Source organism: Larimichthys crocea, chromosome XI, assembly GCF_000972845.2.
Source record: "Larimichthys crocea isolate SSNF chromosome XI, L_crocea_2.0, whole genome shotgun sequence".
In the NCBI taxonomy this organism is placed as follows: Eukaryota; Metazoa; Chordata; class Actinopteri; family Sciaenidae; genus Larimichthys; species Larimichthys crocea.
The window spans coordinates 697498-712753 of NC_040021.1; the positions used below are offsets into that span (position 1 = coordinate 697498).

At 43.5% G+C, this 15256-nt stretch overlaps 1 protein-coding gene across 3 annotated transcripts in view; it reads left to right on the forward strand.

Moving 5' to 3' along the window:
• Nucleotides 1-250: 250 nt before the first annotated feature.
• Nucleotides 251-15256, forward strand: part of gtf3c2 (general transcription factor IIIC, polypeptide 2, beta) — a 36211-nt gene continuing 21205 nt past the window's right edge. For all 3 annotated transcript variants that reach the window (XR_003463244.1, XR_003463243.1, XM_019253378.2), the window contains exons 1-14: nucleotides 251-607; nucleotides 2025-2132; nucleotides 2534-3128; nucleotides 3226-3359; nucleotides 3587-3786; nucleotides 3905-3990; nucleotides 4293-4370; nucleotides 5463-5564; nucleotides 5773-6000; nucleotides 6080-6191; nucleotides 6280-6397; nucleotides 13058-13086; nucleotides 13255-13384; nucleotides 13571-13715. Coding sequence is in view for 1 of the 3 variants with exons in the window: in XM_019253378.2 (XP_019108923.1) it covers nucleotides 2102-2132; nucleotides 2534-3128; nucleotides 3226-3359; nucleotides 3587-3786; nucleotides 3905-3990; nucleotides 4293-4370; nucleotides 5463-5564; nucleotides 5773-6000; nucleotides 6080-6191; nucleotides 6280-6397; nucleotides 13058-13086; nucleotides 13255-13384; nucleotides 13571-13715 (1988 nt within the window). In the remaining 2 variants the exon portion in view is untranslated. The remainder of the gene's footprint in view (nucleotides 608-2024; nucleotides 2133-2533; nucleotides 3129-3225; nucleotides 3360-3586; nucleotides 3787-3904; nucleotides 3991-4292; nucleotides 4371-5462; nucleotides 5565-5772; nucleotides 6001-6079; nucleotides 6192-6279; nucleotides 6398-13057; nucleotides 13087-13254; nucleotides 13385-13570; nucleotides 13716-15256) is intronic.

Genomic DNA, 15256 nt, shown 5'->3' on the forward strand with positions numbered 1-15256 from the left:
AATCTCCTCCAACTTGCACCAAGTGCAAAAGCTCCTAACTGCATTTGTGAGACACTAGTTGGTATTGTTAACATAATAATATAGTAATACAGTCCGAAAACAGTGTATTATGTATTGGATATGCTTGACAAATAGCATTCTGCAATAAAATAAGTTTAATTTTTTTTTAGTTTTCTCAAAAAACACACAAAAAGTCACATGCATTATACTTAATTTCAAGTAATTTCAGAGTAGTTTTACTCTTTTAAATGTAATCTGTAATCCTCCTGACGTGTGTGTAGTTCCCCGTCCCGCTGATAGGGGGCGGTGTGGTCCCGGTGCCCGCACGGTAACATGGCGGTCTGATGTCAGCGGAGTGTGAGTCCCAGCAGCCTGACTCGGTGCAAACCCCGCGGGCCGATGTTCACAATCCGCCGCCTGGAGGAAGAAAAACGGCGGGCTTCACCTGCCGGGATCTGTCCGGTGATCTTCCCCGGTGTCCTTCCCGGTAGCTGACTTTGGGACTCGATCCCCCGAGTGACCGGACTCCACTGTAGCTTCTCCCGGTTTCAGGTGCGCCGCGTTTCAGCCTTCGCCACCGGAGGAGAAAGCCTCGGATCCCTTCTGGGTGAGTATTTAACGGTGTTACCCGGTCGGTCGGGTTATTCCCGGTAACGTGTGTCGGTTTGAAACAAACGGTTAACGGTCACTTTAACCGGGCACGAGCTCCACTCCAACGGCTACTTTAGCCAGTTAGCCAGTTAGCTGCCGTTAGCCCCATAGCGTGGCTATGAGCAGGATGTGTCAACAGAAGTGTTAAATAACTCTGTACTGTGTGTTTGTGTGTGTTTAAAACACATGCCGAATTAAAGAGCGGGTATAAAATATTAATAAAGTCAAGTTTCATCTCTCTGTGAGCTCTGTGCGCTTTAAAACACTGAATCAAACATTAAACTGACACTTTTCTGAATGAGGTTTGGTGAGTCAGTGTCAGACAGATATCGGTATAATGTCTGACTCTATCACGTCACGTTTCAATAACTGATTATCAATAACTGTCACAGTGTGTCAGGCTGTTTAAAGACGTTTATATTAGTGTCATTACAGGCTGTTTAATTCATACATTATGACCAGTGATGGGACGTTCGGTTCTTTTTAGGGAGTCGGATTATTCGACTCAGAAGAAGAAGAGCCGGCTCTTCTTTTTACCACTTATGTCAGGCTGTTTAAAGACATTTATATTAGTGTTACGTAGTGTCATTACAGGCTGTTTAATTCAGCCCACACTGTACTAAAGGAGGACATATTGATATTATGGGAAGTTCGATTCTTTTTAGGGAGTCGGATCATTTGACTCACCTCACCAAGAAGAGACGGCTTTTTCGGCTCCCAAACGGCTCTTCATTTTACCACTTATGTCAGGCTGTTTAAAGACAGTGTTACGTAGTGTCATTACAGGCTGTTTAATTCAGCCCACACTGTACTAAAGGAGGACATATTGATATTATGAGATATTCTGGGAAATTTGATTCTTTTTAGGGAGTCGGATTATTCGACTCAACACACCAAGAAGAGTCAGCTCTTTCGGCTCCCAAACGGCTCTTCATTTTAACACTTATATCAGGCTGTTTAAAGACAGTGTTACATAGTGTCATTACAGGCTGTTTAATTCAGCCCACACCATACTGATATTATGACCAGTGATGGGAAGTTTGGTTCTTTTTAGGGAGTCGATCATTTGACTCACCTCACCAAGAAGAGCCAGCTCTTCATTTTACCACTTATATCAGGCTGTTTAAAGACGTTTATATTAGTGTTACGTAGTGTCATTACAGGCTGTTTGATTCAGCCCACATTGTACTAAAGGAGGACATATTGATATTATGAGATATTCTGGGAAGTTTGATTCTTTTTAGGGAGTCATATCATTCGACTCTTTCAGCTCCAGAATGGCTCTTTGGCTTGTTCGCAACTGGCGCATCCCGAATTATCTGGATTAATTATCGTGGCGTGTTTGACTTAATTTCTGTTTCTTGTCTGAGCAGCCGGAGCCACACTGAGGAAGAACTTGCTCCACATGTGAGGAGGTGTCTAACGGGACACCCACAGCACAAGACACCCAATGCAGATGGATCCCATTGACTCTGGACAAGGTACCAGCTTTGTTGTTTAAAGGTCCGGTGTGTGACATTTAGCATGATCTATTAGCATGTTTCTGCAGTTGCCCAGACAGGACAAACCAAACACTAGCTCCAGATAGGAGCTTTCACAAGTTTGGCACAAGCAGCAGTTTATGTAGCCAGAAACTGCAGTTCTTCAAACGTCCACCTGAGGCTGGCTCCAGAAGTGAGTCGGTCTCCATAAGTCCCCATGTTCAAATGTCCAACTTCACAGCAGAAATAAAGATTAGATTAGATTAACCTGGAGGCAGAAGAAGCTGTACAACCAACATGATGGCGGCCAGTGCCGCATATTTCCGGCTTACTGTGTTTCAAAGTATGGTTTGTTTTAGTGCGGATGCAGCTCATGAGAATAACATTTGCTCTCCTCGCAGGGCAAGAGACGCCGACGGAGCAGTGTTGTGATTCAACACCCACCAACAATGGACGACGGCGGAAGAAAAATCCAAAATACTTTGATTATGAAACTAATGACACGTCTAATGTGCAAAGTGTCCAGCAAAAAACACCAAGAAGGAGCTCCGGAAGAAAAAGAGGGGCGGCAGCAGCTTCTAAAAGGACTCCAGCAAAAGGTGGAGAAGCTGAGAACGCTTCACCACAGGCAGAAGATGGTGAAGCAACTGGAGAAACGCCTCAGACTGATGAGAACAGCTCAAAGGAAACTCCTAAAAAGGTTGTCAGAGCCAAGAGGACACCGGCAAAAAGGACTCCTGGCAGAAAAACTCCAGCCAAAAAAACACCCGCCAAAAAAACTCCCATCGCTGACGGGGGCTTCCCAACTGAGGACGGTGGAGCTGTAGACCCCGTGCAGCAGGAAAATGGGAAGCCAAAGAGAAAGTACGTGAGGAGGCGTCCCGTACAGGAACTAGTTACAGAACCACCATGTAAGGAGGTTCAAGGGGAACCTCCGACTGAACCCGAGGAGGAGATCCAGCCCGGTGGCCGTCGCAGGAGAGGTGCTGCCAAAGCGTAAGTTACATTTACAGATTCAGACATCTGCGTGCAGTTTATCAAAGCACAATGCATTCGTACGATATAAAAAAAATGTTGTGTTTAATGTCTCCAGGGCGTTGAAGTACCTCCACCTTTTGGCAAAAGAAGTGTTCAGTCATCCCGGTGATGAGTCAGACTCCCAGGAAGGGGCCAACAGTGACGGCACCCATTCAGAACCAGGACACAAAGGTCTCAGAGATAGTAAAGGTACAGTGGAAGTCCTGCTGGAAGTCCTTCACCACTCACCACCAAGGACCAGACAAAGTCAGGTTAACTGTAGTTCTCATGGCAGGCACAGGCACAGTCAGCTCTGGAGTTTAGTGTCCCAGTGTGACGTTATAACAACGACTATCATACTGTAAAAATACATCACACCTATAAGTGAAGATCCCTACCCACTCTGACAGGAATCATTCTCCTTCACATTCCTGCAGGGCGTAGAGGTCGAAAGAGGAAACGTGCTGACTCCGATAGCGACCCTGCAGAAGATGAAGACTTTGTTCCAGATGTTGATGAAGAGGAGGCCCAGGAGATGGAAGAGGACGATGAAGAAGAAGAAGAAGGAGTGGACTCAGACACAGATTCAGACTTCGGTGGAAGAGGTTCAGCAACTTTTCATGTCAACAGGACTTATGTGAGTAGTTTGTATCTCCTTGAGTGTGTAATACAGTTCAGATCTCTGCAGGGCTGTTACTGAAAGAGGGAGAGTTAAATCCAAGTTAATCCAACCTGTTTTTTTTTTTCTCCTGCAGGCAGGCCCGAATCTCAAAACCGCCAACGGGCTCACCACCAACATCATGAAAACAGTCTGGGAGGCCACTGAGACGACCAAGAAATTGTAAGCAGCTTCACTCGCCTTGTTTTACCCACAGATATTACTGAGGAGCTGCAGGCAACACGCAGATCTGATCTCAACCAGTGCAGGCAGACGTATAACCTCGACTTGTTTTGTCACACAGTCAGATCTGTAGTGACTGGCGTTGTGTTCACGTTGTAAATCTCTGTCTTTAACAACATAACATAGAAAAACAAACTCAAACTTAGCCACACTGATGTGAAACTACTCTGTTACTAACCTGCGTGTTATTTTTAGCTCCGGTATGTGTGTTTGTGACGTGTTTCGATGTGTGTGTTTTTCAGCCGCGAGGAGCACTACAGCAGCTGGGTGTTCCCAGAGTGGGTCCCCTCCACCAGTGACTGGCACCCTGTACCACAAAGGTATTCTCAAATAGAAGTCTAGTTTAAAGGTTTATCTTCTGCACTTTAAAGGTGCTTTATAAATAAACTTAAAGGTCCGGTGCATGTCGGATTTAGCACCACCTAGTGGTGAACAGACATATTGCAGCCCCCTCCCGAGCATGTAGCGAGCGGCAACCTTCCGTAGCTCAAAACTGCAGTTCCTCTAACGTCCACTTGAGGCTGGCTCCAGAAGTGAGTCAGTCTCCATAAGTCCCCATGTTCAAATGTCCAACTTCACAGCAGAAATAAACATGTTTACAGCCTGGTACAAAAAACAGTTTTGGTCTCTGTAGCTAATTTCCCCGTTCATGACAACTGTACTGAGGGTGAATTTATATACAACTCACCTGTTCAGGTGTTATTCAGCCCACCGTAGATCAGCCGATGATCCACGTCTTTGCTGATATTTAGATTAACCTGGAGGCAGAAAGTTCAAGTTCAAGTCGGCTTTATTGTCAATACTGCAATATGTACAAGACATACAGAGAATTGAAATTGCATTTCTCTCTGTCCAACAGCACAAACATGAAATATAAAATACAAAATATAAGTGAAGATGTAAAAGTATATATAAAATAAAAATATGAAATTAAAATAAAATAAGATAAGAATATATATACAATATATACAAGCTAAAAGACATCCGGGAATAGAAAAGTCTGGAGATATAAATAGTATGAACCGTATAAGCAGAATTATCAATATAAATATAAGTATGGCAGTATGATATAAATATAAATATAAATATAAATATAAATATAAATATAAATAAAGCACTATGGTAGAATTTTAAATTGACAGAAGAAGCTGTACAACCAACATGGTGTCAGACAGACTCTGTGGAAGAGGACTCACTCACTCATGAATATTATATCACATTTCTGCTGAATTCTGCCAGTAAATCTTCCGAACGTATGTTACACACTGAGACATCTAACTTCGGGAAGCCGTTTCAACACTGACAACCTGAATGTGGTTATTTCCTCTGAGACATGATCATTTCATCACATACATCATACAAGCACAGTGATGTGTCTGACCTGGAAACTAACTAGTTAGTTTTTTCTTCAGTGATTTGGAGAGATACCTGCCTCAGGAGGTTCAGTCAGCTGCTTTCAAAGTGTCCCGAGAAGGCCTCAGTCAGGAGGAGACGCCTCTGCAAAGACTCGACAGGTCAGACCGAACATCCGAACTTTTAACTGTGTGTAATAAAAACAAAATTAATTACTTTAAAATGTGTTTGTTTTAGTCATTTCACATTCTGTTATGCTAATACCAAATTTCTCGTTGATTCTTTGTCAAGACACCAGAGAATCGTTTTCATACTTCACAGCGATGCATTTATCTTTCAGAAGTTATCTCTGTGTCTGTACCTGTGCAGGTTCTCAGCAGAGCCCGCTCACTCCGATCGCTGGGACATGTTGCTGTTCGCAGGAGGACCGGTCTGGGCCATGGAGTGGTGTCCCACGCCCGACGGTGCTCCGGCGTCACAGCACATAGCTTTGGCCTGCCACCGAGGGATGGACGACCAGCACCAAGTCAACAAGACGTACACGGGACAGGGACTGGTTCAGCTGTGGGACGTGGGCAAGCTGGAGTACAACAGCAGGTACGGCCAAGGAGGACACATCAATGCATTGGTTCCCCTGCTGATCTGTCTCATGCTGTCTCTCTCTCTGCCTCTGCAGACCGGACTCCCTGCCAGCTTTGGCCTATGGCTTAGCCCAGGACAAAGGCTTCATCTGGCACCTGAAGTGGTGTCCTGCAGGCGGCTGGGAGCCTCCGAGCTGTGACAGAAAGGTGAGGCGCTGGTGCCAACACGAGTTCTTGAAAGATAGAATATTTCTATTTGGCTTCAGCTGATACTTTGTGATCCTCACCCCCAAAGGCTCCTTTCCTGCCCAGATTGGGTCTTCTGGCAGTTGCCACCTCCACCTGTGTGGTCACCATTTACAGCCTGCCCCACCCTGATGCTCTGCACTCCAGCAAGACGCCAGCTAACCGCGGTAAGCACACATATATACCGAGAACACGAGGTGTGTCCCATGTTCAGCAGAGGGCAGTGTTGCCTTTCTAAAGCTAAAGCTTCCACACAGGACTGCAGCAGAGCAGCGCCTCACCGATGGCTTTTGGATCATAGCAGGATGTAAAAATGAACAGCTCGACTGTGGATTCGGTCACGTCTTGCTAAACTCCAGCCAGCTGCTGATTTTGACATCAGCTCTGCTGCAGTGCAACAAAAAAAAAAAGAAGAAACCCTTTAACGTGTTGCTGTATCCGTTCAGGCGTGAGCTTCCACCCACGTTCTGAGTGCTAGAAGGCGAGAATAGAGGTTGAGGATAAGGATTTGAGCGGGTAGCACAGTCGCAGCCCTGCGATGATTCGGTTTAACGTGGATCCATCTGGTGACTCAGACATTTTGGAGTTCCAGTGATCGGTTACTGCAAATTTAACCCGTGAGAGATGATGGAGAAATCAGGAAAGTCGAGCTGAAACCAGCAGGACCTCGTGGTTTGTGTGTAGGGCTAAATGTAAAATATAATTCCAGCTATATTTCTACACATTGTTCACTGATTATCACGTCGACTCTCCCTGTGGTGTCCAACGACTCACACAGTTTGTGATAGAGAGCCAAAGGCTCCAGATAACCTCCATAGCGAGTGCACCGTCACCGTTAGGGAGTGGTTAAGGTGGTTAGGAAATGTTTGAGGATATCCAACGTGTGTGCTCAGTCTGAGATTAGGCGGTCAGGGTTAGACATAATAAAATATCTGCAGGCCACACTGGTGGAGTTATAGAAGCGTGTTCACACAGATTATCACAACCACACTGTCCAAATATGTCAAAAATCAGTTAATCTGCAGATTATTTTCTCCAAAAAACGATTCATCCTGATCTAAAAATAGCAATCATAACTTCTTAAAGTCAGCCGACAACCTGATTTTAAACCTCAGAGCTGGAGCTGACGAATATTTGACGTTATAGACGGTAAAAATGAAACTAAACTTCCTGTAAATTAACTAATGACTTCAGTTTTTTTAGCTCCTCGTCTCATTAGAATGATTTCAGGCTACACGCGTTCATACTCAACAGTGAGTGTGTTATCAATCATACAGCGCCGTATCTGTCAGATCAGACACGGACGTCGTGAAGACCCTGTGAATATTTAGTGCTCGAGGTGTTTATCAAACTGTGTGATGGAGCTCCAACAAACACACAGACACACACTCCAGGAGTGTGTGAGTACATGCTGACGTTATAGATGCTGCAGCCTGTGGTCTGGTCCATTCAGATCACTGCGCCAGCCGCCTCCGGCGCTCTGCTGATATAAGACTGTATGAACGAGATTAATGTGGAGATTATCTGCCACATCCATCATGCACAGGAACGTGTGTGTGTGTGTGTGTGTGTGTGTGTGTGTGTCTGTGTGTCTGTGTGTGTGTGTGTGTCCAGTGTCTGTGGAGGCTAATCTTGTTGAACACCACACCAGTCTAAGATCATAGCATTACAGCACACACCTTTAAAAAATAAACGCTCACACACTTTGCATTATATCACAGTCGACACGTCCCATTAAAGGGATAGTTCAGATTTATTGAAGCGCTCATCCACAGACAGAAGAGCGACAGCACGGACACTAAGCAATGCACACCAGATGATTATTTTTTTGGCTGTCCGATGTGGGATTCGAACCTGCCAGCTGCAGCGAGGACTATAGCCTCCACACAAGGGGCGGCCGCTCAACCCACTACGCTACCGACCGCCCCTATTTAGAATATTTCTGATGGGAAACTGAAGTCTTTATATCGATCTATGCTCTCTTCAGATCCAGCAGACTCCATTGGTAAAAACAGTAGTTTCACCTTGCAGGACACAGAAGCTGCTGCCTCAGTTTGTTAGTTTGCATTTTTGTGTGACGGCGAGGTAAAGCAGTGTAAATATTCAAAATGTAGTGTCCCCTAATACAGAATATTTAGAATATTTTCAGCCTGATATCGCCTGTTCAAACCCAGCAGTGACATCCCGGACACAGGAAAACCAAAAGCAACAGACACCCAAACAACCGGAGCTGTGTTGCGCAGCATGTCTTCATGACGGTTGGCAGATATTTGTGTTTGTATGGTGATGATGATAATCAGCTCCATTCTTCATATAAATCTATTTATCACACCCGCACGGGGTGACATAGGCAAACACACAGCTGCCTTTACTTTGATTTAACAACAGCACCATTCTGAGGAGCCCATGCACAGTCATCCATGTGTTAATATTGAAATGAAATACAGCGGGAGACTCTACTGTAATACACTTGGCTTCGTTTTACAATTAAGAAAAAATCTCCAGCTCGGTTCGGACATAAAAAGTCACATAAAATCTGACATTTCCATTCTTTTATTTTTCCTTTTCCTCCGTCGCTTCACGGCCGCTGCTTTCCATTTTATTTTGTAGTTACGGGTCATTGGGTCCAGTTTCCAAAGAGCTACTCCATCAGCCCCCTGCTTCCAAACATAGGTTATAGTTATTGGATAGAAAGGTTGCAGAGCGCTCACATTTGAAGATACTGAAGACACACACACACACACACACACACACACACACTTATATATGACTGCAAAGAGAGAGACTTATTCTTATTCTTGGACATGGACACGATCATAGCCATGATTTTTGAAAATACTGAAGTTCTGAGTGAAAGTTTGATCAACACACCTGAGGAAAAAAGCCCAAAATGTCTTTAATTATTTCAGACAGTGGATGCATTTCAGTCTCCGACTCTCCTGATAGTTTTGATGGTCTTGGAGACCCCTGATGTTTCCTCAAGCACCCTCGCCAGGCCAAAAAATCTGATGGCATGCATATGGTGTTGTTGGTCTTCTTCTGGTCTTTCAAAGCCAACAGAACCACCCTGTCACGGCAGTCATCTGTTTTCTTTTCTGCCACGATAGCTGCCTGACTTCTAATTCCCAAAAACAGGTCCACATTTTCATTTATGTAGTGAAATATCTTTACGAGTTAGATCGGTACAAACTCTGGAACAGACGTTGATGTATGGAAGAATGATCCATTCTTTATTCAAGAGCGTAGATGTTCAGTTTGAGAGCATGATTCCTCCTCGTGCTCACATTTTATTATTCTTGGACACAAACATTTCGCTTGCAGTCAAACATGTCCTGTGCACGCTCAGATCTGAAGTCTGCGCTCTCAGAACAAGCACGTCCTCTCAGGTTGAGGCGTCTGCTCAGACTGAATGATGTTTCACCAGCCAATAGGGCGACAGCGTGTGAGTGTGGCCCAATCTTGGGTGTGCGCCAACAGAAGGTCCAAATTTCAATTGTTCCAATAGTTTTATGAACAAATTCCTTTTTAAAAATGTAATTGTGTGACCTTACACAGCCATAAAAAGTCTTATAATAAAAGCTGGTGTCGTCCGGCAGGAAGACATTGTGGTATTAGTCTTATCTCAATGCATGTTAAAACGCAGACAATACAACAAACCGCTGCATCAGATGCATCTAACAGGATATTTTGTTTAACTTTTATGTAACTTTTACAAAATGTTTTCTTATTTTTTGACTCGTCGTCTACTCTAAATTTAAATTTCTGTTTAATCAGCTGTAAAACTGTGTCGGCTGCATCAAGCAGCATAAATCAGACCGAGCCGGACACGGAGACATCATAGACAGCCTGGTCAAAATCAAATCAAAATGAAACGCCCTGTGAAGATTCCTGATCTTAAAAACAGAAACGATATGAGACAATTTAACATGGTAGAAACAGAGAAAACGTGACTGAATCAGAGCGGGTTAACAGGGACGTTGCACATGCGACGTCACGGAGCTCTTCATGGTGATGTCATGGCGTTCGTCTGCTCCATCAATCAACTTTTAGTCTCGTCAGCTGACAGCAGCTCCCCTCACGTGAACTTTGACCCCACCAACTTGAAGCAGTTCACGTGAGCGTAATCGTTTCTGTGGACTTTGAACCAATAACTCGCAAACACTCTGCCGTCGTGTGTGTGTGTAATTCTGAAATGCTGATTTTAGGAGTTTATTTCGTGGGCGGTTTAAAAAAAAAAAAAAACAATCATCAGCTCAAACTGTTCTGAGAGAGCTGACGGGGAAATGTGTTGTAGTCCTGGTGGGGGAGGGACGGAGACGGTAGATTTAACCGAGTGGAAAATAAACGATGACGAGCGCTAACTGAATGCAGACTTACACGATCCACGAGTTCAGTATCAGCTGAAAGGTTAAAGGTGAAATTGGCTTGGAGAGGGTTAAACTGAGTGTGTGTCTATCTATCCCGGCCTCTCTCTCTCTCCGTCAGCCCGGTGCTGTTTGCGACAGATAATTATAAATAGCTTTTGTCTGTCCGGTCTCCAGAATGAATGAGCGAGTGAATGAGGAGAGGAGGCTGTTAAAGCTGCAGAATTGGAGGGCGGAGGAGGGGTTGGAGGGGTGGAGGCGACGCATGGCGAGGGGATAAAAAGAAAAAAGACAAAGGGGGGAGTAGTGAACGCACATAATTTACAGCGCCGTTCCCCATCAGACAAGGATCTATAATTGAAATGACAAAGAAGATGCATCACCGAGCCGGTTGTTAGTGTTGGAAGCTATGAATTTTAGGTCTAGTAGCTGACACCTCGTGTATCCCTGCTCTGTCAATCATCGAGGACTTAGTCAGGATTGGGCGGGGAAGGAGTTGGAGGGGTGGGAAAGGGGTTCACAGGAAGTGTGTGTTGTGTTCCTCTCTCACAACGGACGATGGAGGCTAATTAGCATCATCAGTTATACCAGACTGTTCGCCACGAGCAAACACTCGTCGTTACACTTCATCCGAGTTACACTTCATGTGGCTGCTGCGTGTTAAACGTGGAGAATAGTGGAAAAAATAAGTCTCAGAAGACAGAAGGTCGTCAATAAAACATCATTATAATAATTCCGTAGAAACAAAACCTGAAATCTGCAGTCAGTTTCTGTTGACTCGTATCAAAGCCGAGCAGCTCCAGACCTCGGGAAGACTCAGCTCAGGGTTTCTGAAGCCTTGCTGGATGAGCTCGGGTTCACTTAGGGTCTGAACATTGGCCTGGACTTGATTTAAGACCTAACAGGCTTATATAAAAGTATGAGTGTGTGTTTTTCTGAGGCTGAGGTGAGTTGATGGAAGGTGTGGAGGAGTGAGGAGGACACTGTATTGATCTGAACCGAAGGAGGAGAGGAAACTAATGGTGGGGAACAGTCTGACGCCTTCTCTCTCTCTCTTTGTTATTGGATTTTACATCTATTAAACACAACAGTGATTGTCAAGGCAGGCATGGCAGAATTACTTCTAAAGTGGTGCTTAACATCAGGTCGTTTTTAACCACGCCGAGGGGGGAAGGGGCTCGACAGATGGCGATATCAGTCAGTCCATTGGTCGATCCGTCCAACACTTCAGTCCCGAGTGTCTCATCTCGTCAACTATTAAGATAGATCTCTGCAAAACTTGATGTTGTATGAAATGTAGCTTTGGATAACTTAATGGAACCTCGGACGTCACATCTAGCGCCATCAACGGGTCAAAGAGTTATAGCTGTACATGTTAGCTTGGTGTGGTCACAGGTAGTTTATGATGGATGTGGTTATAAGTACAACAGACTGGAACCTTCTCCTGAATACTGAGGCAAAAGTATGCTCAGCCCTCTCCACCAGTCCTACATCCTTGCTCTAATGGTAAACGTTTAATGCTAAATGTGAACATGTTACAACCAACCAACCAACCTATCAACCAACCAACCTATCAACCAACCAACCTATCAACCAACCAACCAACCAACCAACTAACCATTCAGCCAACCAACCAACCAACCTATCAACCAACCAACCTATCAACCAACCAACCAACTAACCAATCAGCCAACCAACCAACCAACCAACCAACCAACCTATCAACCAACCAACCAATCAGCCAACCAACCAACCAACCAACTAACCAATCAGCCAACCAACCAACCAACCAACCTATCAACCAACCAACCTATTAACCAACCAACCTATTAACCAACCAACCTATTAACCAACCAACCTATCAACCAACCTATCAACCAACCTATCAACCAACCAACCTATCAACCAACCTATCAACCAGCCAACCAACCAGACTTTATTTATACACAATAACACCCCAACCACCCCACACTATTATAATCAAAAGCACAACATAAAGTGTGGAAGTGCCATCACATCATCTTGCAGTGAGGAAACCCCAGAGGCAGGTTAACAATGAACAAATAATGAAATAAAATAAATGCAAATAAAAAAATAAAACCCATGCTAACCTTTGCATAGCCTACTGAGGTAAAACTGTTGACTGCTGCACAAGTTTACGTTCAACGTGAGATTCTAGCTGCTAAAAATGTTTATTATGCTCACCAGTCGTGTTTCCATAAAAGTATTTTAATGTGTCACATTTAAAATGTTTGATTCAATGTTGACTCAGTTTCACCCTCTTCTAGTTTTCTGACTGTAGAATTGGAGCCACCAACACCTATATATATATATATAATATATATATATATTATATAAATATATATATATCAGATGGAAACACTATTGGATAAATTCCAGTGTTTGTTTTTTATTATTACGAATAAACACTAAATCAAGTGTGATTTATGTTTCTCTCTGCAGGAAAATCAAGCCAACCATCAATATTCCAGGTAGGGTCTTTATAATTTAATCTCATGCTGTCTTAATCTTCTTTACTGACGTTGTTAAATTCTGCCTACTGACAAATTAGGTTATGAAATACCTAATGTGTGCGTTCAATTGATGAAATTAATTGATGAAAATATTACTGTCTGTTTATCCCTCGGTCTTGTCTGCAGGCAGAAGGAGTGTTAACGCTGAAGCTGGGCTCCTTCAAAGCCCCTCGCAATGAAAGTAGTGGACAAGTTCTGTCTATGGACTGGCTGCCTGAAAAACCACACAATATAATAGCTATTGGATTCTATGATGGTATGCATTGATTCCTCTGAGATGTTTTTGATTAATTGGTCGAGAGTTTGAAAGACCAAACAAATGTTCAGGTTCATCTGTAAACATCTTTACAATGATTCTTACACATAGCACAGACATCCTTCTTCTTTGTGTTTGTGCTGTAGTTGTGCATGTTACATTCCTGCTTTTTTTTTTTTCTTCCAGGTGTTGTAGGTCTGTGGGATCTGGCCACAAAGTCTGCACTCTTGCGAGTACGAGAGCCGGACAAGTCACTCAGCCTGCTGCCCTATCGATGCCTCCTGGCTCACGACCACGCTGTCCGGGCCCTGGCCTTCTGTCCCGCCTCCAGGTAGACACTTTGACCCCGATCTCACCTGTATGAGCATAAGTAAAGGACAGTACAAAGAAGCAAACAAAAAAAAACAGCAGGCCAGTTTGAATACATGCTGCTTTTTAAAGGCTACGACAGAGGCAGTACGTCTACAGGAAGAAGTGTAACTGTTGTTCAAGGTACGCCGACTGATTTCTAGTAGACTTTACAGCATGGACGGACTCAGTACACTGATAAGGAAATCGATCTTCTCTCTGTTTAACTGCAGAAAGTTTTAATCGTCTTAATAACAGTCAGACCGCTTGGCAAAACAGTTTTTTTAGACTGATCAGTCTTAGACGTACAATCGAATATCAACAGCATAACGAAGATAAGCGATAACTCTTAAATGCGCTAATAAAGTAACCCAATAATTAATGATACATTTCACAGATATAAAGGACAATTTTTCACCTTCATCTGTGTAAGTGTAAGATACCTTTTTATAAGTTTGATGAAAGACATTCAACGCCTACAAGTCCAGATAAAATATTGTGACTTCAGAATCAAGATCATTTATCTTGCGACTACTCAGGTTGTCACTGCGTGATGCAGAATTTGCATTGATGAATAGTGTGTGCTTATGAGAGTAATGACAAGTGTAAATGCTGCAGTACGTGGCCATCTTAATCTGTCACACAGGGATGAAGCGGTAAATCTGCAAAGTGGGAAAAATAGTGGATCAAGAGCATCTGTTGTCGTTTAAACGGCTTTGAAAATGATTCAGATGGCTGGATAGTGGTTGTTCACACAAATCAAGTTTGTGTAACCCGAAATCATAAAGACGGTTTCAGTTTTATATGAAAACTTGCAGGACTTTCTGATTGCTTGTTTAAGTTTTTTCTACATCCACTTGGCAGTTTTTATTCACAGCCAATTAAAAAGTGGGTTAAAGGCAGCTCTGGGACTTGAAGTCAGTGGCAGCACAATAAATCTTGGACAGCAGTTGTTGTGCTGAAGTTTGGCAGAAAAGCCTTTGCTCCAGCGTATTTAGGCACTAATTCAAAATGTAGGGTACAAGGCCGGACATGCAGCCGTGTCCTATATAAGCTATCGCCATTCAGATGAGGTAACCTCACTTATCTCTCTGCTCGTCAACATCCACTGACCTTCAGGCTGCAGCCGCTCTGAGCTCAGGTGACCCTGAGTAAGATCGTCCCTAAATTATTTTGAAGTTATCTGGCTTCAGGCCTTCAGAGGATACAGAGCAGGAGTACTGAAAGAGGAAAATAAAGCACAAATATTTAGAAAGAGCAACATTCATTCATTCATTCATGCTATTTGTTTCTTATGGAGGTTTTTGTCATCCTTTATTTGGTGTGATAAATACCTGAAAATAATGAACAAGCTGCAGATATTTGATTGCTTTTTGGGAGACACCTGTAAAGACAAAAATCCTTGAATTTTTTTGGATATTATAAGATGAAAACAAGCAGTTGTAGAAACACAAATACATGCTTCGTTCACCTGATGAACCATCTTTGGTTGAGCATAATTTCGTCTTGCAGAGAGCACGCATT